Source organism: Oryctolagus cuniculus, chromosome 7 (assembly GCF_051225735.1).
Source record: "Oryctolagus cuniculus isolate XC-2025 breed Fujian yellow rabbit chromosome 7, ASM5122573v1, whole genome shotgun sequence".
Classification (NCBI taxonomy): Eukaryota; Metazoa; Chordata; class Mammalia; order Lagomorpha; family Leporidae; genus Oryctolagus; species Oryctolagus cuniculus.
In genome coordinates, this window is record NC_142873.1 from 9,607,544 (window position 1) to 9,629,822 (window position 22,279).

At 52.7% G+C, this 22,279-nt stretch overlaps 2 protein-coding genes across 5 annotated transcripts in view; both read left to right on the forward strand.

Moving 5' to 3' along the window:
• CEP350 (centrosomal protein 350) overlaps positions 1-4,387 on the forward strand; it is a 159,080-nt gene extending 154,693 nt beyond the window's left edge. For all 4 annotated transcript variants that reach the window (XM_008263850.5, XM_008263852.5, XM_089299463.1 and 1 more), the window contains one exon: positions 595-4,387. In XM_008263850.5, the coding sequence (XP_008262072.3) occupies positions 595-759 (165 nt within the window). In that variant the 3' untranslated portion in view covers positions 760-4,387. The remainder of the gene's footprint in view (positions 1-594) is intronic.
• A 16,260-nt stretch (positions 4,388-20,647) lies between these two features.
• LOC100349925 (small EDRK-rich factor 2) lies at positions 20,648-21,232 on the forward strand. Its single transcript, XM_002715010.6, has one exon. The coding sequence runs from the start codon at positions 20,707-20,709 to the stop codon at positions 20,884-20,886; it is 180 nt and encodes a 59-aa protein (XP_002715056.1). The 5' UTR covers positions 20,648-20,706; the 3' UTR covers positions 20,887-21,232.
• Positions 21,233-22,279: the final 1,047 nt, after the last annotated feature.

A 22,279-nucleotide genomic window follows, 5' to 3' on the forward strand; every position in this document is an offset into this window, starting at 1 on the left:
AGCTTCGGGGCTTTATTTAACAACTGTGAGGCTGTGTACACCTGTTCCCTGGAGTCTTCTCTCCCTGGTAGCCGTAGGTGCACTAAAGGCGGTGTTGTCACCACACCAATTACCCTCTTTCACTGGCTGTTTCCTCGGGCTATGTACCATGCTGCAAAGTCTGCAAATAGAATTTCCTAGGTTTTGTGTCACAGGGATTGTGTGTGTGTGTGCGTGCGTGTGTATGTGTATGTTAAGGATTTATTTTATTTATTTGAAAGGCATAGTTACAGAGAGAGGGAGGGGAGAGAGGGGAAGAAAAAAAAAAAGAGAGGGAATCCTCCATCTGCTGTTTCACTTCCCAAATGGCTGTAACGGCCAGGGCTGGGCCAGGCTGGAGCCGGGAGCCCAGAGCTTCCTCCAGGTCTCCCACATGCGTGCAGGGGCCCACGCACTGGGGCCATCTTCTGCTGCCCTCCCGTGTGCATTAGCAGAAGCTGGACTGGAACCGGCACCCAGGCAGGATGCCGGCACCGCAGGCGGAGACTGAACGCACTACGCCTCAACGCCGGCCCAGGATGGGCATTTTCTAACTTGCTGCCTTCTCGATTCTAGGTCCAGGAGCTGCATGAGGAAGAGGCACAGTGGGTGAACTACGATGAGGATGAGCTGTGTGTGAAGATGCAGCTGGCTGATGGGATCTTTGAAACCTTGATCAAAGATACTATCGATGTGCTGAATCACATCAGTGAGAAACAGGGGCGAATGCTGCTTGTGTGACATCTTGCAAATAAATCGAACACTGAGTGCTAACGTGAGTCCCGGGCCTTTCTGCCTCCTGATACCCCACCTCCATCCTAGCAAGAGTGCTTCCGGACCTTGTACCTGTCCCTGAGGACTACTGGCTTGGCGTTCACGGGACAGTGCGGTGGAGCAGGTAGTGCAGCCTTTGCCTTTAGAGACTGTCCACTGCACTGGTTGGTTCTTTCTAGTGGGCAGGGTCGCACGCCTGGTGTGGAGGTGCAGTGTAGTCCTACGCCTCTCGTTGGCACCCGTCCCAGGTCTCCAACGAGGGCTGACGCCCTGTGTGCTGACGCTAGAGGATCACTTGAGTCTGAAGCCAGGCCAGAGAGACGCGTGGATAAATGCATCTTAGAATCCTGGTCTCTACCATGGAAGTGCTAAATGGACATAGAGGTTTTAAACAGTATTAAACCCTTAATCACTTCTAAAATAGGCAAGTTCAATAATGGGTGCCTATTTCCCATTCTGGAGTTTATTTCTTTTCTTTCTGAAGAGCATTTTCTCATTATTACGGATGAGCAGCACCAAGTGGACTGAGACATTAACGGAAACAAGCGGCAGCCTTGCTCTCTGAGCGCCAGCTAAGGACTTCTCAAGCCTTTGTGCCGTGTTTCGTTTCCTCTGGGCACGGAATCAGGAATGCCCCCACGGAGACTGGCTCCAGGACGGTGGCAGGGCTGGCTCTCCTCACCCAGCGTCGCACCCCTGCACTTTCCCGACTCGTGCTGAGCCTCTGCCAGCTGCCCCACAATCACAGCTACTCAGGACCATCTCAGGCATCCAGGCATGGCAAAAGTGGAAGTAATTCATTTTGGCCTTCAAACCTTCAATTCCCATCTCTCCCCGAGAAGTCAGAGATGCTGTTACTTGAATGATTTAGGAAACGCGTGTGTGCACCAAAGACAAAAAGATATTGTCTATTGTTTGTTGTGCTTGTTTTGCGCTATGGAACCTTATTTTAATTTATTTTAAGGTAAATTATTAAGCTGAAAATGTGTGTCGCTATTCAGAAGTGAAAGATTCTTCTTGTAATAGTGAAATTTCTGTCTTGAAACTTCTATGGTTCATAGTCTTTGCACAGGAAACCTACAGTTCTAACAAACCCGTACACATCTCGAAGAAGTCCGTTGCATTCAGTGAAAAGGAGATGCGAATTCCAAGAGCACCTGCGGCAGCAGGTATGGTATAACAGGATTTAAGAGACTTACAATTTGATGCCTCTCTTGCAGATTTGCTTTCACAACTATTACCTGTATCTGAAAAAAATATCTAAGACTCCAGCTGCTACATTAGAGCATGAAGATGCTCTCCCAGGACCTCAGCACGCTGCCTTCCTGACGGTTTCCCCTGTCAGTCCTTTCTCTCTTCACGGAGTCTAGAAGAATGTGGATAATCTTAGGCGTGAATGCAAATGCCTTAATACTGGCGGTCCTGACTAGAAGCATGATACAAGACATCCACTGGACGCGTATTTCCAAACACCCTGGAATGCTACAGCTTGGAGACGTGGTAGACAGACCCCAAAGACGGGGTCACCTCCAGTGCGCACACTTCGTTTCTGCCATCTTCCCTCCAGACTTGCCTTTGCCTCTCAAATGTCTCACTATGCACACCTCCATCCCTCTTTGATTTCATCTTGTCATTATGAGACACTTACTGAAGTAATCATTGGAATATTTGCATTTTGCACAGTGACTGGTGTGATAGCTCTTGACTAGTACGGAAAGCACTGACATGTTGTGACTGGGTCTCGGGAGACGCTGATTAGTGTGTTACCAGCATTTCTTCTGGGCTTTTCACGTTGCGCAGTAGTCTTGTAGCCATAAAAAGCAAGTTGACTGAGAGAAGCGAAGTTTCCTTAGGGTTGTTGACCAGTAGTATGGAAATACCGTTTTCACGTGGCCGAGGAGAAGCAAAGGCCTTGTGTTCCATTTGGTATTTGGAACACAGGAAAACATCTTGTCTACATGCTTTCGCCATTAGTAGGACCACACTGTCCTTGTGATACTGAAACTTTACAGCTGCTGTAAATTTTTTATACATTAATAACAAAATACTACAACAGGAACATGGGTTGTTTTTCTACGTCTTCATTATTTGGACCTAAAGTCAATTTTTAATTTTAAACAAGTTCATGACGTGATTCCAGAAAAGGAAAAAACAGAACGATATTAAGTGCGTGGAATCAGCAGTGTGGAGTTAGAGCTCCCCTGAGCAGTGCTGCCAGGGCGTGGCCGCGGCCGCCCTGGCCCACCCCTGCTGCCATTACTGCTGAGACGCGAAACCAGGCTGCCTCTTGGCTAGAAATGATTATCCGTACTTTGGAAGCAAATCAACGAAAGAATCGATAGATTTTATTATTGTAACTATTTGGATCTAATTGAAGTGGATCTACTGTTAGGATTAGGAATGACACATGTTCCTTAGTGGGATCTTTTTAATCAAGCTCTGCCTCTTACCCGAGAACCCGACGGTTCCCTTTTCTGATCTTTGTTTCTCCTCCCCACACCCCCACCCTCTTTCAGTCTGTCTTCGTAATTCCTCTAAGAAGATCTTTGCATCAGCAGTAATACCTTTTAGAATAGCACTATCAGAATTTAGTAGTAAACCAACGTATAGACTTCAGAGTCCTTTCTGAGTCCAAAACAGTTTGTGCTGTCCAGGGTGCTTAACTCTGGGTTCAGTAAGTACAGGGTATAGATTCCCTCTTCAGGTCTAAACAGGAATTTTTACTCTAGGGAAAGTGGGGCGAGCTCAGCAGTAGTTAATACGGAAGGTAATTGGTTTTTCTTTTACCTGAAAGAAAAGAGAATTCCTCCTGTGACTGCAGCTCTCTGAGAAAGTACCTTTCAGAAGAGATTTCATCGCTCATAAGAGTGTTGTGGCCTATTGATAAAAACAATTTTGTTCACTTTCTTGTCTTGAAAAAAAGTGGCCTTAGCTTTTTGCAATACTTGAATAAAGTGTGTACTCGCAAAGGAATTTCTGTAGCACAGCATCAGAGACTCATAACTTTTCTGCAAGAAATTCAGACTTACATCTTCCTTTTACTACCTTAACAATACTAGTGAATAACACATTAACTCAAAGAGCAAATGATAGCAACTACAATGATGTTTAATGCAAATTGTAGGGATTACATGTTTACAAATCATCTTAAACTGGTTGTGCAGCAATTCAATAAAATATCTTTGTATTATAAAAATGTGAAGAAACAATTGTAAACTGATGTAAAGGAGGTTCTGTCATTTTAATTAACCTGTGTGTGACAGCTTTTCCTTTTGGACTTTGCAAAGCCTTCTTGGTAACACATTGCAAAGCGTTCTCTGGGGGGCCTGGCCTCCTCGCGTGTACTGTACTGTGCAGACATGAAAAAACAAACCCGTTTACTGTGTGCGTGTAAATAGCCTGGGCATCAGGCCGTTTTCAGCCAACAGTCACACCCAGTGCAGCCATGCACAGCAGACTCAAGGGTGTGGCGTGTAAGTATGATCTGTAAAATAACCGGGATGCATCCCCATGTACACCTGTGTACATAGATTTGTTAACTAAAATGTACTTTAAGAAAGGGTAAAATCTGTAAATAAACTGATTTATAAATTAACTTCATGTCGGATGTTCATTTCCCCCCTCTTGAGCCAACTTCAGAAAGTGCCTGCCTGGGAAATGCGCGTTTTCCTGATCGCTTGTTAGGTCGCGGGGCACTTACGTCTGGGCGGGAGAATAAGGTGAGCTGTGCGTGGGAGCTGTTGACCCTGGATGGACACCATCAGCCACACCTTTGAGCAGCTGGGCTCTGACAGGCCGTCATGCCTTCATTCGTTGGCTCAACAGCTGGTCCTTGAGCCCCAAGTGCTCTGGGCACCGTGCAGAGGAGAGAGCAAAGAAAGAGACCTGGTCCCCAGCATGGCGCTTCATGTTTACTGAAAGAGGCGTCCAAAACCGATGCATGGCAACTGTAGCACATGAATGCATGGCCGATGTAGCACCCAGGACAGGCGTCGGGGTGTATTCAGAAAAGGACCTCACACGGGTCGCGGTGAGTCGGGAGGCGTCCAGAGACAGCTCTGGGCTGGACACTGATGGGCTTCTCGCTAATTCACGACACGTGTCACTCCTCACTAATGACCAGAGCCTTGATCAGTCTTGCAAGGCAGCACACAGCAAAGTCACACACGACTGAGCAAGCTACAAAGGAGAGAAGAGAGTATCCCGTGTCTCCAGACACAGAGGAGAAGAGGAGGATCCCAAGGATGGACGTGTATGGCGCTCAGGGTAATGAACAGTCCCGGCCCAACAGACGAGAAGTACCCAGCTCCTCCTGAGTTCCTCACGACCGTCTCTCACCTCCAGCCCCTTACAGAACCATGAGCGTGAAAGAAATCCTCAGAGAAAGACTGACGCCAAATTTCCGCAGATTCTAAAAAATCCTTCGACTCCTAAGACTGGTCTGTGAGTGCACACCGTGTGCCAGCTGCCCCGGTGGTGCTGTGGACACAGAGCAACCACAGAACCTTGGGGAAAATGCCGGGAACCTGCGGCCTTGAATCAAAATCGAAGGAAATGGTGAGAAGCACAATGGTGAGTTGCAAAGCCAGCACAGAGGAGAAACCAGCAAGATTGGAAGCTGCAGCGCTGGCTGCCACAGAAAATGGTGAGAGGCAGTGTGCTGCCCGTCACTGGGTGGCTGCGCTGTACTGCCAAGGCCAAGGTGGGCAGGCGTGACCTGAGGTTGCTGAGAAGGCGGCGTCCACGCAGAGCAAGGGGAGAGTCTGGGGGGAGGGGAGGGGACGGGAGGCCCATCTTATGCCGAGAGAACATGTCCATTGTTCTGTTGCTGGGGCTGTGAGTGGGCGCCTTGGTAAGACTGGAATCTCTTCACATATCTGGACAGATGGCAAAGGGCTTTCTTTTTTTAAAAAACAGCACAGGTGGTCTCTGTGTATGGCCCACTGGAGTTCCTGGCCTTGACCTGGCTCAGCTCTGGCCATTTAGGGAGGAAACCAGTAGATAGATCTCTCTCTCTCTTTCTCCTTCTCTCTCTCCTCTCCTCTCCTCTCATTCTTTCAAATAAATACACCTTTAAAAAAAAATCACTCCAGCTGTTGACACAGTATAGCATCCATGAAACAAGAGTAGGGTGATCTGAAAGAGGAAGGAGAGGGGCCAGCACTGTGGCTCAGCGGGTTAACGCCCTGGCCTGAAGAGCCCGTATCCCATATGGGCGCCGGTTCTAGTCCCAGCTGCTCCACTTCCAGTCCAGCTCTCTGCTGTGGCCTGGGGAAGCAGCGGAGGATGGCCCAAGTGCTCGGGCCCCTGCACCCATGTGGGAGACCCGGAAGAATCTCCCGGCTCCTGGCTTCAGATTGGCACAGCTCCAGCTGTTGCAGCCATCTGGGGAGTGAACCAGCAGATGGAAAACCTCTCTCTCTCTCTCTCTCTGCCTCTCCTTCTCTCTGTACCTCTCTCTGTCTTTCAAATAAATCTTTGAAAAAGAAAAGGAAGGAGAGAAAGGCTCTTGACCACTGAAAGCGTGGTAGCCGGAAGTTAAAATTCAACAGAGTCGGGACGTAAGTTGAGGAAACCTCTTAGGAAGTAAAGCAAAAAGATCAAAACAGAAGAGAAGCGGTGAACTTAGAACCAATCCAGGAAATCCAACCTCCAATTAATTGGGTATCTGACAAGAGGCAATTATACCAAGGAGAACATTCCAGAATGTAAACAGGTGAGTGCCCAGGCCAATGAATGAAAATAAACCACACGAAGGCACATCGGTGGATAACACAGCCATCCCAGCCATTCTAAAGAGAAACATAAGAGATCACGAAGAAGGGAATAAGCGGTATCATTCATTCTTGAACAGCAACACTGAAGACCTTGGAAACAGAGCAACAGGGGCCGGCCCTGTGGCACAGTGGGTTAAAGCCCCAGCCTGAGGCCCTGACATCCCACATGGGCGCCGGTTCTTGTCCCGGCTGCTCCACTTCCGATCCAGCTCTCTGCTATGGCCTGGAAAGCAGTGGAGGATGGCCCAAGTCCTTGGGTCCTTGCACTCACGTGGGAGACCCAGAAGAAGCTCCTGGCTCCTGGCTTCGGATCAGCGCAGCTCTGGCTGTTGCGGGCAATTGGGGAGTGAACCAGCAGATGGAAGACCTCTCTCTCTCTCTCTCTGCTTCTGCCTCTCTCTGTGTAACTCTAACTTTCAAATAAATAAATAAATCTTAAAAAAAAAAAGGCAACATTTTCAGCTTTCAAGCCTATCCTTGACTGATGTGAAGATAAAATACGGTGTTTTCTGAGATGTGAAGTCCTCACTTGCCATTCTCAGAGACATCAGCCACGACAAAGACTTGGGATCCAACACGGGGACTCCAACCCAGGAAAAGCATGCGAGACCCCCAGGATGGCAGCTACTCCCACTCCCCTCCAGCTTGGCTGGAGGCACAGTCATGGTCACAGGTGAACACTGGCCACTGTGATGTCACTGCCCTGGGGGGCTGAGCTAAGGCTGTGTCCTCCCTGTTGTCTTATGAGTCAACTCAGCCACACTGTGACGCCCAGGTATGTGGTCAAACGCCAGGCTAGAGGTCCCATCAAGAAGCCTCTAGGGAGGTGAAGACTTTGAGGGGCCGGTGCCGCCGTTCATTAGGCTAATCCTCCGCCTTGCGGCACCAGCACCCCGGGTTCTAGTCCCGGTCGGGGCACCGGGTTCTGTCCCAGTTGCCCCTCTTCCAGTCCAGCTCTCTGCTGTGGCCCAGGAGTGCAGTGGAGGATGGCCCAAGTGCTTGGGCCTTGCACCCGCATGTGGGAGACCAGGAGAAGTACCTGGCTCCCGGCTTTGGATCAGCGTGGTGCGCCGGCCGCAGCGGCCATTGGAGGGTGAACCAACGGCAAAGGAAGACCTTTCTCTCTCTCTCTCTTTCTCTCACTGTCCACTCTGCCTGTCAAAAAAAAAAAAAAAAAAAAAAAAAAGACTTTGAGTGAAGCAGATCCCCTTCCCAGTGGGGTGGGCTTCCTCCAGCCGGATGGAGGCCAGGAGGACCAGCGCCTCGGTGCCGCCTGCAGCCTGTGCTGCCAGTCTCAGCCTTGCCGGTGCTGGCATCTTAAAATCACGCTCCGCCTCCGCTCACATATACGCGAGCATCTTTGGAAGTTTATGGAAAACGTGAATTCTGGAAAACCTATGCCTAGATTTCAAATATTTTGTGGACTAAAATAAGCTTATCTTTAAAAAAGTTTTTTTTTTATGTGAAAGGTGAAGTTACAGAGAAAGGGAGAAAGAGAGAGAGAGAGAGAGAGAGGTCTTCCATCTGCTGGTTCACTCCCCAATTGGCCGCAATGGCTAGAGCTGGGCTGATTAGAAGCCAGGAGCCAGGAGCTTCTTCTGGGTCTCCCACGTGGGTGCAGGGGCCCAAGCACTTGGGCCATCTTCCACTGCTTTCCCAGGCCACAGCAGAGCTGGATCGGAAGTGGAACAGCCGGGACAAGAACCGGCGCCCATATGGGATGCCAGCACGGCAGGTGGAGGCCTAGTCTACTATATTACAGTGTCAGATCCTAAACTTATATTTTTAAAAAATGTTGTGGGTTAACGCCCTGGCCTGAAGCGCCAGTATCCCATATGGGCACTGGTTGGAGTCCTGGCTGCTCCACTTCCGATCCAGCTCTCTGCTGTGGCCTGGGAAAGCAGTGGAGGATGGCCCAAGTGCTTGGGCCCGTGCACCCATGTGGGAGACCGGGAAGAAGCTCCAGCCATTGCAGCCAACTTGGGAGTGAACCAGCGGATGGAAGACCTCTCTCTTTCTCTCTCTCTGCCTCTCCTCTCTCTGTGTAACTCAAATAAATAAATATTTTTTAAAAAATGTTGATTTATTTGAAAGACAGGGGGACAGGGTGCGCTCACCTGCTGGTTTGCTCTCCAAATGCCCAGGCAGGCAGGTCTGGGCCAGGGCTGAAACTAGAAGCCGGGAACTCCATCCAGGTCTCCCGTGTGAGTGACAGGAGCCCAGTGACGTCAGCCATCACCCAGCTGCCTCCCGGGGTCTAGGCTAAACGCCTGCCCCTACACCTTTTTTTTTTTTTTTTTTTTTTTAAGATTTATTTATTTGAAAGGCAGAGTTAGAGACAGAGAGGTCTTCCATCTGCCGGTTCACTCCCAAATGGCCACAATGGCCGGGGCTGGGGCAGGTGTAAGTCGGGAGCCAGGAGCTTCTTCCGGGTCTCCCACGTGGGTGTAGGGGCCCAAGCACTGGGGCCATCTTCTGCTTTCCCAGGCACACCAGCAGGGAGCTGAACTGGAACTGGAGCAGCTGGGACTCGAACCAGTGCAGTGATGGGACACCAGCGTGGCAGGCAGCAGCTAAAACTGCTGGCCTAGACTTCTCTAGGACACAGCGCTGGCCCCTAGACTTCTAATTCCATTTTCCATGAACTACACACACACACACACGTATGTATACACGTGCATTTCCCAATGGTTCTGTCGGGAACCTTGAGTCCTACAGGAAGCCAGCAGCTCACGTCTGCACCCAGTGACTCCAGAGACAGTGTATTCTTCTGAATTCAGAAGTAAGCCCTAGGACAGCGATGCTGCAATGAAACAGTTAAGTGTGGTGCCCCTGGCAAGGGGAGATGGAAGGAGAGGGCGGAGGCGTGTGTCCTTAGTTGCACAGACTTTTCTGCCGTGTGCCAGTTCCCGGATGGTGATTCGTACTCCCTCTCCCACAGAGCAGAGCGCTGGGACCAGAGCGTCTGCAGCCCGTTTTCACCGACGTTCCTGCTAAGTGCTGCAGGAGGCAGAGTCAGGTAGAACGACACTCTCCTTCTGACAGCCTAAAAACTCCCTACACTGTCCTCTGCTGCAATTCAGAAGTTAAAAGTGAGCTGAGGCTCTTCAAGCTAAATATTTTTAACGCCAAGAATCAGATTAACTAAAAAGCTTCACTTCCATATGTAATGTAAGTGGTGTGCCTCAGACGCACCCATATGAGCATCCCATATGGGCACTGGTTCGAGTCCCGGCTGCTCCACTACCGATCCGGCTCCCTGCTAATGGCCTGGGAAAGCAGGAGAAGATGCCCAAGTGCTTAGGCCCCTGCACCCACGTGGGAGACCCGGATGCAGCTCCAGCCTCCTGGCTTCGAACTGGCTCAGCCCTGACTGTTGTAGCCATTCGGGGCATGAACCAGTGAATGAAAGGTCTTTCTCTGTCACTTCGCCTTTGAATAAATAAGCAAGTCTTCTTAAAAATAAAGATGTGCTTCCAATGGTGGGCGGATGGTATGGAAAAAGAATTGTCACGGCGTGTCACTAGTGACGTGTGTGCGCCAGCCTCTGTCACAGAGGCCACAGTTTCCTACCTGGGCCCTGGAACGACGTCCTATTAAAATGTGCTTTGTTGTCATGATACCGGCAGCTTGCTTAAGTGGATGCTACGTTCCCTTGAACAACAATACCAATGAGAAATGTATTTTCACGTGCCCTGTTTTCCCACCTTGAGATGCATGACCAGATCCCCAGGCAATACAGCGCCCATCAACAAACGGTGAGACCGAAACAGATCACGGGCGAGGCCAGGGACTACGTGCTAGTGGCACAGCGGTTTCAGACCCAGCAGGGTCACCTCCATTCTCTCTCTGGCCTATTTCACTAAATGTGTGATAGGTTTTTCAAACAGGAACCGCGGAACCACTCCAGTTGCAAACATTGCAGCACGAGGCGGCACGCGCGCGATGACCCATTCCTAAGTACAGTCAAAATGTTTTCTTAAATAATGATCATCTGCATGGCCTCCTCGCTGGGCTGGGAACGCTCCTGTGAGACAGACAGCTCAAACAATGACGCGAGCCACATGGAATCTGAGCTCCAAATCCCTCCTGCAGGCCCCCGAGTTGGACAAGTCCCTGCCCCCAGGAGTCCCAGGGAACTGCCCGCAATTCCTGCTTCCGGCTGTAGTGTTAATTCCACTTCCGGGAAATCCACTTTGCAAAGTGTGCATGACAAGGGGGTTGTCTTGGGAAGTGTTTGTGTTATTTTCATTATTTTAGGCGAGCGGAGGATCAGCTGGCTTTGGATAAAGCGAAACCGTTGAAGAGTTTTCTCAGTGAATGGAAGGAAAGAGGCTCATTTCTGGTGTCTCCATCTTTGCTAATAAAAAAGAGCTGAGGCTCTCCACGTGTGACACAACCACGAGGAAAAGCAGGTTCTAACGAGGAGGGACTCAAACAACAAAAACACTGACAAGCAATCATGCACGACAAAGACACAGGATCGCAGTAGACGGTTCTTAGAAGAAGAAATACAAATGACCAACAGATGCGTGAAGAAACGCTCACTGTCCCTAGTCAACGGGGAGATACAGAACTACTGTGAGGGGCCGCGCCCCGGGCGTAGTGGGTTAAGTCTCCATGGGCACCGGTTCAAGTCCCAGCTGCTCTGCTTCTGATCCAGCTCCCTGCTGTGGCCTGGGAAAGCAGTAGAAGATGGCCCAAGTCCTTGGGCCCCTGCACCTGCGTGGGAGACCCGGAAGAAGCTCCTGGCTCCTGGCTTCAGATCAGCTCAGCTCCGGCTGTTCCGTGAACCATCGGATGGAAGACCTCTGTGTCTGTAACTCTACCTCTCAAATAAATAAATAAGTATCTTTTAAAACACTTACCCCTTCTTCACATCGTCATCAGCACCTGTTACTTCCAGAAAATGAGCACGTGTGGAGAAAGTGTTTGATGCCGGGCTGGGGGAGGAGGAGGTATTCTGTCCTAAAAGGAAAAAGGCAAAGAAATCATCCTTCTCATGTAACACCATCTGTAGACGTCGCTGGCAGCGCCGCGTGGCCCAGGGCCCTCCCTCCCCAAGTGGCCAGGGCCACTGAGACGGCTAGAAGAAGCGGGCATCCTGGAGGCACCGGGTAGCCGGCGGTTGTTGGGGCTTCCCAGGAAGCCAGCGCTTTGTCCTCCCTGACTGGGGATGGGGTGTGGTGTTACAAGAGGGAGATACCACCACCAGGCAGCAGCCCCCGGGGGCTGGGTGTGTGGGACCGCAGTCATCAACCGCCCTGAGAGCTGGGGTCACGCGCCAGGACGCCCACGCGTGAGCAGCGTGGCAGGACCCCTGAGCCCGGGAGGTAACACCTGAGCCAGGTGTGGAAAGATCCGAGGGAGAAGCCGGGGCGGGGCGCCAGCGCACAGGCCGGTGAGGAGACAAGGTCCGGGGGCGGCCTCAGCGGGCTGGGCTCGGGGGAAGCAGCAGCTCCGAGGGGGTCTGGTGGCCGCCTGGGATTTAGCGGAGCCTCGGGGTCTCCCCTGGCAGGGCTGTGGGCAGGCGCGCAGCAGTGCAGGCGTCATCGTCCCCCCCTAGTGCCCCGAGCGGCGTCATTCATTCATTGGTTTGGTGAGCGTGGTGATGGAGCCGGGTCTTGAGGGGACATTTCCCGCTCGCATAGTGGGGCCAGAAAATTCTCTCTTCCCTCCTGCGCCTGGATGGCTCCCTCTCAAACCGCCCAACTGCTCTTCAGACACGCCAGCAAAAAGAAAACAGTAGAGGGCGCTCCTGAGCAGGCTATGCTGCGCGCTCTGAGTCTATCAATCATTCCATTTGATCCTCTCAACCTTAGAAGATGAGCCCCGCTTTACAGGCCAGGAAACTGAGGCTTGAAAGGTTCAGGACCTCGCACTCCCTGGACCCACCCGGGCCTGTCTGACCCCCCAGGTAGCCTTCTGTCCTCTGTCTACTCGGGTCCCTGTCCCTTCTCTCCTTCTCCCTCCCACTTGTTCAGAACAGAACGGAGCCCCTAGCACAGGCTCCACTTCCAATTTCAGCTTCCTGCTAACATGCACCCTTGGGCGCAGCAGTAATGACTCAAGCACGTAGGTCCCTGTCACCCTTACAGGAGACCCGGATTGAGTTCCCGGCTCCCAGGGTCGGTCTGGTCCAGCCCTGGCATCATGGGCATTTGCAGAGTGGACCAATGGGTGGAAGAAGATCTCAGTCTGTCTCACCATCTTTCTAATACATGAAATTAATTTTCAATGTCAGTGTGGTGGCACTCTTTCCTCCAGCCTCTGGCCTGGCCCCCGTGGGGTGGTTGAGAAAGGACAAGCAGCATCGGTGAGCCTGTGCAGCTCTGGTTTCACTCAAAGCACACATCACCCTGGGAAGCAGGTACCATTAGTGCATCTGTCAACACGAGATGACTAAGGAGGGCCCAGCCGCGTCAGCTAGGACAGGTGGAGCTGGATGAGGGCTGTGCATTGTGTCTGTCTACGGATTCCCGCCAGCATGGGACCTGCTTAGATCCTGAAGCTGTTCTGTTCTGCTGAGAACAGGCCTCTGAAGCCGACTTCCAGGTATTAGAGCAGAGAGAGTGGCTGTCAGAGAGAGAGAGAGAGAGAGAGAGAGAGAGAGTCCATCTGCTGATTCACTCACTCCCCAAGTGGCCACAAGGGCCAGAGCTGGGCCAGGCCAAAGCCAGGAGCCGGGGGCTTCTTCCAGCTCTCCCATGTGGGTGCAGCGGCCCAAGTACTTGAGCCATCTTCTGCTGCTTTCCCAGGTGCATTAGCGGGGAGCTGGATCAGAAGTGGAGCAGCGGGGACTTGAACCTGTGCCCATATGGGAAGCCGGCAATGCAGGCAGTGGCTTTAACTGCTATGCCCCAGCGCCGGCCCTGGAGCCGGCACCTTGACCAGCCCCTCAGAGAGCCTCTGTGCCCAGGGTTTTGTCCGCAAGGGCTCAGTCCCACCGCGTGAACTCAGACCCCAGGATCCGCCCAGCCAGGACCGAGCCCAGAGGCCAGCTTTGACATCTGGCTCTGTAGGAATCCCTCGTGCCTTCCTCTGCAGCCCCACCTGTGCTGACGTGGCCACACTCAAGCTGGCTTTCGAAATGAGGGGGAAGGCAGCCTTCATGTCTCAATATGGGACATAAACTCTCGGCAAGGCAAGGTCTATATTTAGACCTTTAAAAAACCTACCCCGAGAAATCTGCATGTGTGTGTGTGTGTGTGTGTGTGTGTCTCAGGGTGTGGTGGTGTTAGTGCAGGAGGGGCCAGCGCACTGGCACAGGCCCCAGGCAGAAGGATTTCAAGGGGAAGCAGAGAGCTCTGAACGGGGCGGTGAGGCTCGCCAGGCTCCTGCCAGCCACAAGGACCCCACTGTGGGCACTTCTGCCCAGTCTGCCCACCCCTCCCTTCCAGCTCAGCTGTGCCCGCAACCCAGGACTTAGCATTATTGGGGGGGGGGCACGGGGGTCTCTGTTGCTTCTTATTTTGGTACCGCTTCCTTCCAGCTCTGTGCTTGGGGATCTTCTGCCTCGGGCAGCTTCCTAGACTCCTGGGCACAGCCCGCAAACGGACACGGAGCATACCATGACACAGAGGCTCCCCAGCGTGCGGGGGAACCCAAAATCGGCTGAGCTTCTCTGTCACTCGCCCAAGGCCACAGCACTGACCTGGCTGGGCTGGGATGCGCGGCCCGGGTTCTGGCCTTGAACTGCTATGCGGGGTGCTCCGGGCCAGCCTGGGGACGCCAGTGCGGCAGGGCCTCCGGTAACACGGCACCAGGGCTTGCTGGAGGCAGTGGCAAACACCGTACCTAGAGAAGAGCTTTTGGAGAACAGGACCTGTCGCCCAACGTGCAGCCTGCTGAGTGTGTGTGTGTGTGTGTGTGTGTGTGTGTTGGGGGTGCCGGGGCGGGACTGGACCTCTGGGAAAGCCCATGACTCAGAACACGAGGTGAGCCAGTTTCAGGGTGGGAAGGGAACCCCGAGCCAGGCTGCCCGGGGCTCACGCCCTGCCCTGCTTCTCAGACCCACCCGAGCGTCCGTGGGGCCCGGGGAAAGCCCCACGGAGGCCACACACCGTCTGGCTAAATGTTTGCGACACGCAGTCACTGCGCAGCCCAGCCACCTGCCAGGCTGTGGGTTCTCCCCCTCCTGCCTCACACCTGAGGCGTCACAGTGACGCAGGAGGCCGGGTGTGAACGCGGGAGCGCGTGGGGAGCGCAGCCCGCACCCTGCTCCAAGGCCCCTCCTGCGGGGCCAGCGGGCACTGGGCCTGCGTCGTCCAGCCCTGCCTACACCTTTCCCCAAAAGCTGCCTCGTGGCCACTGTTTGGGCCCACTTGGGTGGCACTCTCACCCCAGAGGAAGTGGGGGACGATCCCTTCCAAGCCTGGGACCCCGGTCTGGGCCCTGAGCAACCGGCTGGTGGGATGCCTTCACCGAACTGGCCCAGGCAAGGGAGGGGCCGTGCCTGTGAGCCAGAAGCCCAGGCTTCCGTGTGGCCGCGTGAAGTGCCGGGGGCGTTACGGGAAAATGCTGCACACCAGGGCTCTTCAAAAGTTCGTGGAAATGCATATTAGAAGATAAAACACTGTGTGGTTTCCAAACATTTTTGTGTCAAAATGAACGTTTTTAATTCCATTTTCCAACACAGTTTTTGATGTCCCCTTTTATATGAATCTTGAACTCCAGGGTGAATTTGGGGCTGGAAATAGAAATGGTTTGAGGGTGGTGTTTTCAAGACACAGAACTCGATGGGCTGTGGGCTGTCGCCGCGGGGCTCCGCATTCCAGGGGTCGCAGGAGGAGACTGGCCACACCCTCCTCTGTGGTTCTGCCCACTGCATACCCATGTGGCCAAAGGAACTTAGCCAATACAGCTGAGGTTAGGAAAGGGAAGGAGGGGTAGGAAGCAGACATGTAGCCCAGTGGCGAAGACACCGGCTTCCCCATCGCAGTGTCTGGGTCTGATTCCCTCTTCTCCAAATGCTTCGCACAACACCTGACCCAGCAGAGGGAAGATTCCTTCTCTCCTCCTGCCCACCCCCCATCACTCTGCCTTTTAAATCAATCATCTTCAAAAAATAAAAAACACACACAACCTCTTGGATGAATTTTCTCCCTTCCCCAGGGGCAGTCTTGCTCCTTTCTCTTCCCAAGGAACCCGCGGCTTCCACTTCCGCTTATCCCTCCCTCTGCTCCAATCCCACTTCAGACAGTGCTGCTGCTCTGTCACTGGTACCCCCGCCCCCTCGGTGCCCAGCCTCTGGGCCACACCTGACGGGCCCTCCCTCTCCAAGCCCCTTTCCTTCTGCACTGTGTGGGTTCATTTCTGCTGTGTCCGGCTTGAAATTGATCTCACAGGTGTGCAGGTCCCAAGGCCGGCAGGGGGCTCAGTGGGCTGAGCTCCGGGTGTTAGCAGGGCTGGTTTCCCATCCAGGCAAGCCCCTGTGTGCTTGCTCATTCAGGCTGTTGGAAGAACTCGGTCCTTGGGGCTGTAGGTCTTGGCACTGCCTCCCAGGGTTTGCATTAGCACGAAGGCGGAGTACAGAGCTGGAGCTGGATTCGAACCCAGGTACTCGTTATGGAATTCAGGTCCCTTAACCACTAGGCCAAACACCCACTCCACTGTTTCCAGTCCCCTGGAGCTGGGACTATGAGCGGTCTCTGGATTCAGGGCGGGCTCTGGAGTGTGGTTACTCACTACACGTATCACCTGGCGCGTCTTCAGTTTCCGTGTTCCAACCCTGCTTACCCCATGCACTTCTCGGGACTGTGGCGCACTGCCCGAGTGGGAGTCATGATGCTTTGTGGACAGAGTCAGCCACATAACACCCGGCCAGGGAAGCTGCAGGCGCCCGGGAGGCACCCGCCCAGCTGCAGTGGCCGCTGCGTCCTGAGATCTCTCCCTGCCAAGCGCAGGCAACGACACCCACCTCTGCCCAGACCCCAAGTTGCCCGAGAAACCCCCTGCGTGAGCCTGGTTTCCTGACCCCTGGAGCAGAGGTCACAGAAATCTGTATAGGACCTGCTGTCCGGGAACGCCTGCAGCCACAGTGCTTGTAGCCGTCATCTGTGTCACCCGTGAAGGCTGGGGAGGGGGGAGGCCGATTCTGCCTGCAGTTGTTGAATGTCTACGTGCCAGTGACAGGAAGTCCCCCAACGGGAGTGCAAGGCCAAAGCTCTCTGTGGTGTAGGGCTCTGATGCATAGCTGGTATTTTTGTCTTTAAGATTTAGAGAGATGGGCTGGCGCCGCGGCTCACTAGGCTAATCCTCCACATTGCGGCGCCAGCACACCGGGTTCTAGTCCCGGTCGGGGAGCCGGAGTCTGTTCCGGTTGCCCCTCTTCCAGGCCAGCTCTCTGCTGTGGCCAGGGAGTACAGTGGAGGATGGCCCAAATCCTTGGGCCCTGCACCCCATGGCAGACCAGGATAAGCACCTGACTCCTGCCATCAGATCAGCGCGGTGCGCCGGCCCTGGCGGCCATTGGAGGGTGAACCAATGGCAAAGGAAGATCTCTCTCTCTCACTGTCCACTCTGCCTGTCAAAAAAAAAAAAAAAAGATTTAGAGACAGATCTTCCTCCCAGCGTGTCACTCTCCAGATGCCCACAACAGCCAAGGTTAGGCCAGGCTGAAGGCAGAAGCCTGGAACTCTATCTGGGTCCCCCATGTGGGTGGCAGGGGCCCAAGCGCTTGGGCCATCTTCTGCTGCTTTCCCAGGTGCACTAGCAGGGAGCTGCTTCAGGAGCGGAGACGCCAGGACTGGAACTGGCGCACCTATGGGATCCTGGTATCACAGTGGTCAGTTAACCTGCTGAGCCACCCACAAGGCTGGTTCCTTACGAGTAGGTGGTTTTGGGAAGGGCCACTCTATAACAGTTTGATACACAGGCTCACTGTCACCACGGAGGGGCAGCAGGCACCAGAGAGCTCAACGCGCTGTCCAAGGTCAGACGCAGGACAGCTGAGCACCTGGGAGTCCAACCAGGCCTGTCTGGCTCCAAGCTCCTGCTTGCTTCTCCCATGTGACTCTCCCTGCCCAGGTCCAGCCAGTCTGCCCGCTTTCCAGGAAAGGAGAGGGGCTGGCATTTACGCACCGGGGCCATGGTCTGCATTTGCAGACAGCCGAGAGCCTCTTGGTGTGGCTGGACCAGTGCTCTCTCGGGCAGCCCTGGCCAGCCAGAGGTCTGGACGAAGCACGTGTGCCCCACAGAAGCCACGCAGATTCAGCTCTCCTGGTCACTGCAGACAGAAGGACCTGGAGATACCGGCAGGATTAAATGCCACCTTCTCCTCCTCCTCATCTCAGACCCCCAGTACCACGAAGCCAGCCTGTTTTTTTCCCCCAAAATTAGAAGCAGGAAACAACAGAGGGGCTGGTGCTGTGCTGCAGTAGACTAAACCTCTGTCTGCAGTGTCGGGCTGCTCCTCTTCCGATCCAGCTCTCTGCTGTGGCCCGGGAGCGCAGTGGAGGATGGCCCAAGTGCTTGGGCCCTGCACCTGCTTGGCAGACCAGGAGAAGCACCTGGCTCCTGGCTTTGAATCGGTGCATCTCTGGCCACTGAGGCCATTTGGGGAGTGAACCAGCGAACGCCAAGACCTCTCTCACTGTTTCTCACTCTCTCTGTCTGTAACTCTACCTCTCAAATAAATAAACTCTTAAAAAAAAAAAAAAGAAAGAAAGAAAACGACCAGGAGCAGGAAAGTGGGATAGAATTCCTCGGGTCTCACAGAAACGTGCATACTGTGGAAGAGAGACACAGAAGCTGGGCCCAGGACACAAGGAGGGAGAGGGACGGGCAATGGGCACAGTGGTTAGGATGCTGGTCGGGATGTCTGCTTCCATATTGGAGGGCCTGGGTTTGAATCCCGGCTCTGCTCCTGATTCTGGCTTCCTGCCGATGTGCACCCTGGGAGGCAGTAGGTGAAGGTTCAAGTCCTTGGGTCCCTGCCCCCCACATATGAAATCCAGATCACTTTCCAGGTTCCTGGCTTCAGGCTGGTCCCGCCCTGGCTGTTGTGTTCATTGGGGGAATGAAATGGTGCTGGAAGATTTCTCTTTCTCTCTCTCTCTCTCTCTGCCTAGCAAGTAGATGACAATAAATAAATATTTTTAAAAGAAAAAAATGTAAAAGACACAAGCAAGTGTTTATAAAACATTTACTATGTGGGCGTTCCCACACAAGAGTCACTGTGTGGGGATATCCCATAATTTGGGACATGCTGCAGCCAAATCAACACTGGCTTGCGAGGCCATGGAGCGCCTCCCTCCTCACGCTGCCTTCGGTGATGTCGCGTCGGGCGCACGGGCTCAGCCGCCATGGGAGAGCCAACCCCCGGGGAATGGCAAGTACTGCCGATTAGAGCTCACCCCCGTGCCTGCAGAGCAAGCTGTGCCGCATTTTCCAGGACACAGAAGGCTACACAGTTACGTAAGAAGGCTACAAAGCCCCATGTGTGTCACTGTTACCACAACCTTCAAGTAGACAATGAGAGACAGATGGCAACAGGGACAGCGGAACCGCTCCCAGATATGGTCAAAGACAGAAGGGTCTGTATTTTAGAAATCTGTGAGCCTGAGGCGGGATGGGTGTGAAGAGACGCAGGTGCAGGTGGTCACAGCCGCACTGCTAGAGAGCAAACGCGGAGAGAGCAGTCAGAGACGAAGGACATGTTAACGCAGGGGGAGATGGCACCAGCGGCTGCTAACTCCTCCATTCCTCAGGAAAACATCTTTACAGGGCCAAAGGAAGAAAACGCCCTCTCTGCAGCTACTGAAAACAGCCTCCCAGAATGAGGCGAATAAGGACGTTTTCGGTGAATAAAATTAAGAAGACTCATTATCAGCACAGCGTCTGTAAGAAATGAAAAAGTTCCCGCTAAAGGAAAATACCCAGTGCGAGTGACAGTCAGACCTTTAGGAATGCGTGGCACTGGCAATGACCATGAGCTAGGTAATAGGAAAGACTATTTTCCTAATTTTCTTTAAAATACTTATGACTATTTGATTAACAGATTTGGGGGGCCAGCACTGTGGCACAGCGGGTTAAGCCACCATCTGCAGTGCTGGCGTCCCATATGGGCACCAGTGCAAGTCCTGGCTGCTCCACTTCCGATCCAGCTCCCTGCTGATGTTCCTGGGAAATCAGCGGAAGATGGCCCAAGTCCTTGGGCCCCTGCACCCACATGGGAGACCTGGATGAAGCTCCTGGGTTCATGTCGTCAGCCTGGCCAAACCCTGGCTGTGTGGCCATTTGGGGAGTGAACCAGAAGATCAAAGATTCTCTCTCTCTCTCTCTCTGTGTGTGTGTGTGTCTTTGATTCTTCTCTGTAACCCTTTCAAATAAATAAATAAATCTTTACAAAAATAAATAAAAATATGGGGCCGGCACTGTGGCATAACAGGTAAAGCCACCGCCTACAGTGCTGGCATCCCATACGGGTTCAAGTTCCAGCTGTTCCACTTCCGAACCAGCTCTCTGCTCTGGCCTGGGAAGGCAGCAGAAGATGGCCCAAGTCCTTGGGCCCCTGCACCCACGTGGGAGACCTGGATGAGGCTCCTGGCTCCTGGCTTTGGATCGGCACAGCTTTGGCCTTTACAGCCAACTGGGGAATGAACCAGAGGACAGAAGACCTCTCTCTCTGCCTCTCTGCCTCTTCTCTGTGTAACTCTGACTTTCAAGTAAATAAATAAATCTTTAAAAATAAATAAATAAAAAGATTACCATAGATAAAAGGGGCATTTTTGTAATGATCAAAGTATCAGTTATTTAGGAAGCCATTCCAATGGTAAATGTCTACGTTCTAAATAACAGAGCCTCTGACTACATGTAGCAGAAGTCAAAAGGAGAAGAAAAACAGGCAATTTCACAATCCCAATAAGAGAATTGTAATCTGTATCTCTCTTCCTCTCTCTCTCCATCTCTCTCTCTCAGCAATTAATAGAACTAAACAAAAAGTCAATAAAAGACAAAAGGGTTGAATGACTTTATCAACCACCTTGTCTAACCCATTATAGAATATGACACTGTAAAATCTTAAGTGTGTATGGTGTGTTCACCAAGACAGGCCAGATGCAGCCCTCAAGAAATTAGGAAGGCGGGAGAGAACGAGGGGACGCAACGGAGGCAGGCCGGAGCCGCTGCCGTCGCCATGACCCGCGGTAACCAGCGTGAACTCGCCCGCCAGAATAATATGAAAAAGCAGAGCGACTCGGTTAAGGGAAAGCGCCGAGATGACGGGCTGTCTGCTGCCGCCCGCAAGCAGAGGGACTCGGAGATCATGCAGCAGAAGCAGAAAAAGGCAAACGAGAAGAAGGAGGAACCCAAGTAGCTTTGTGGCTTCGTGTCCAGCCCTCTTGCCCTTCGCCTGTCTGCCTGGAGCCAGTCCCACCATGCTCGCGTTTCCTCCTGTAGTGCTCACAGGTCCCAGCACCGATGGCATTCCCTTTGCCCTGAGTCTGCAGCGGGTCCCTTTTGTGCTTCCTTCCCCTCAGGTAGCCTCTCTCCCCCTGGGCCACTCCTGGGGGTGAGAGGGTTACCTCTTCCCAGTGTTTTTTATTCCTGTGGGGCACACCCCAAAGTATTAAAAGTAGCTTTGTAAAAAAAAAAAAAGAAGAAGAAGAAAGAAAGAAAGAAAGAAAGAAAGAAAGAAAGAAAGAAAGAAAGAAAGAAAGAAATTAGGAAGGCATTAAAACCATACAAACTTTAAAATATGACCGCAATAAAGTTAAATTAGAAAGAGTTGTGGCACAGCGGGTCCGAGCTGCTGCCTGGGATGCCGGCATCTCATATTGGAGTGCTCGCTCAGGTCCCGCTACTCTGTGCTTCTGGTCCAGCTCTCTGCTGATGTGCCCAGGAGGCAGCAGATGGGAGCCTCAGCACGTGGGCTCCTGCCACGCACATGGGTGATCTGGATCGAGTTCCTGGCTCCTGGGTGCTGTGGTCATTTGGGGAGTGATACAGCGGATGGGAGATCTCTCTCTCTCTCCCCCCCCCCTTCATTTCAAATAATAAATCTTTTTTTAAAAGATTTTATTTATCTGAGAGGTAGAGATACAGACAGTGAGAGGGAGAGACAGAGAGAAAGGTCTCCCATCCACTGGTTCACTCCCCAGATGGCCGCAATGGCTGGAGCTGCGCCGATCTGAAGCCAGGAGCCAGGAGCTTCCTCTGGGTCTCCTACATGGGTGCAGGGGCCCAAGGACTTGGGCCATCTTCTACTGCTTTCCCGGGCCACAGCAGAGAGCTGGACTGGAAGAGGAGTAGCCAGGACTAGAACCGGCGCCCATATGGGATGCTGGCGCCGCAGGTGGAGGATTAACCAGTGAGCCACGGAGCTGGCCCCCAAATAATAAATCTCTTTTTTTTTTAAATTGCAAGCCAGGGACAGGGAAATATATTTGAGAGCAGAGTAGAAGTTCACAGGCACGAACGTGAAGGCTTCTTGCTATGATGATGTTGCCGGAGGAAGCCGATCCTAAGGAGGAGGCTGGTCCAGACAAGCTCCCTGGAAAGAGCACCTGAACTCAGACCTCAATGATGAGATCCAAGAGAGAACCTCGAAAATTCACGGAGGTTGCATAGTCTGAAAAAAATAAACTATGTATGAGTTCCAAAAAAGTTCTTGCATCCAAATAATCTTTTAATTCCCTTTTGAAGTCCTCAAGGGAACAAATGAATGGGTTATAGGTTGAAGAGTGTCTCTCCGACAGGTGTTGGAGACC

What these genes read in the sequence shown, in the direction of transcription:
- LOC100349925 (XM_002715010.6), top strand. Translation starts at nt 20,707, where the DNA reads ATGACCCGCGGTAACCAGCGTGAACTCGCCCGCCAGAATAATATGAAA.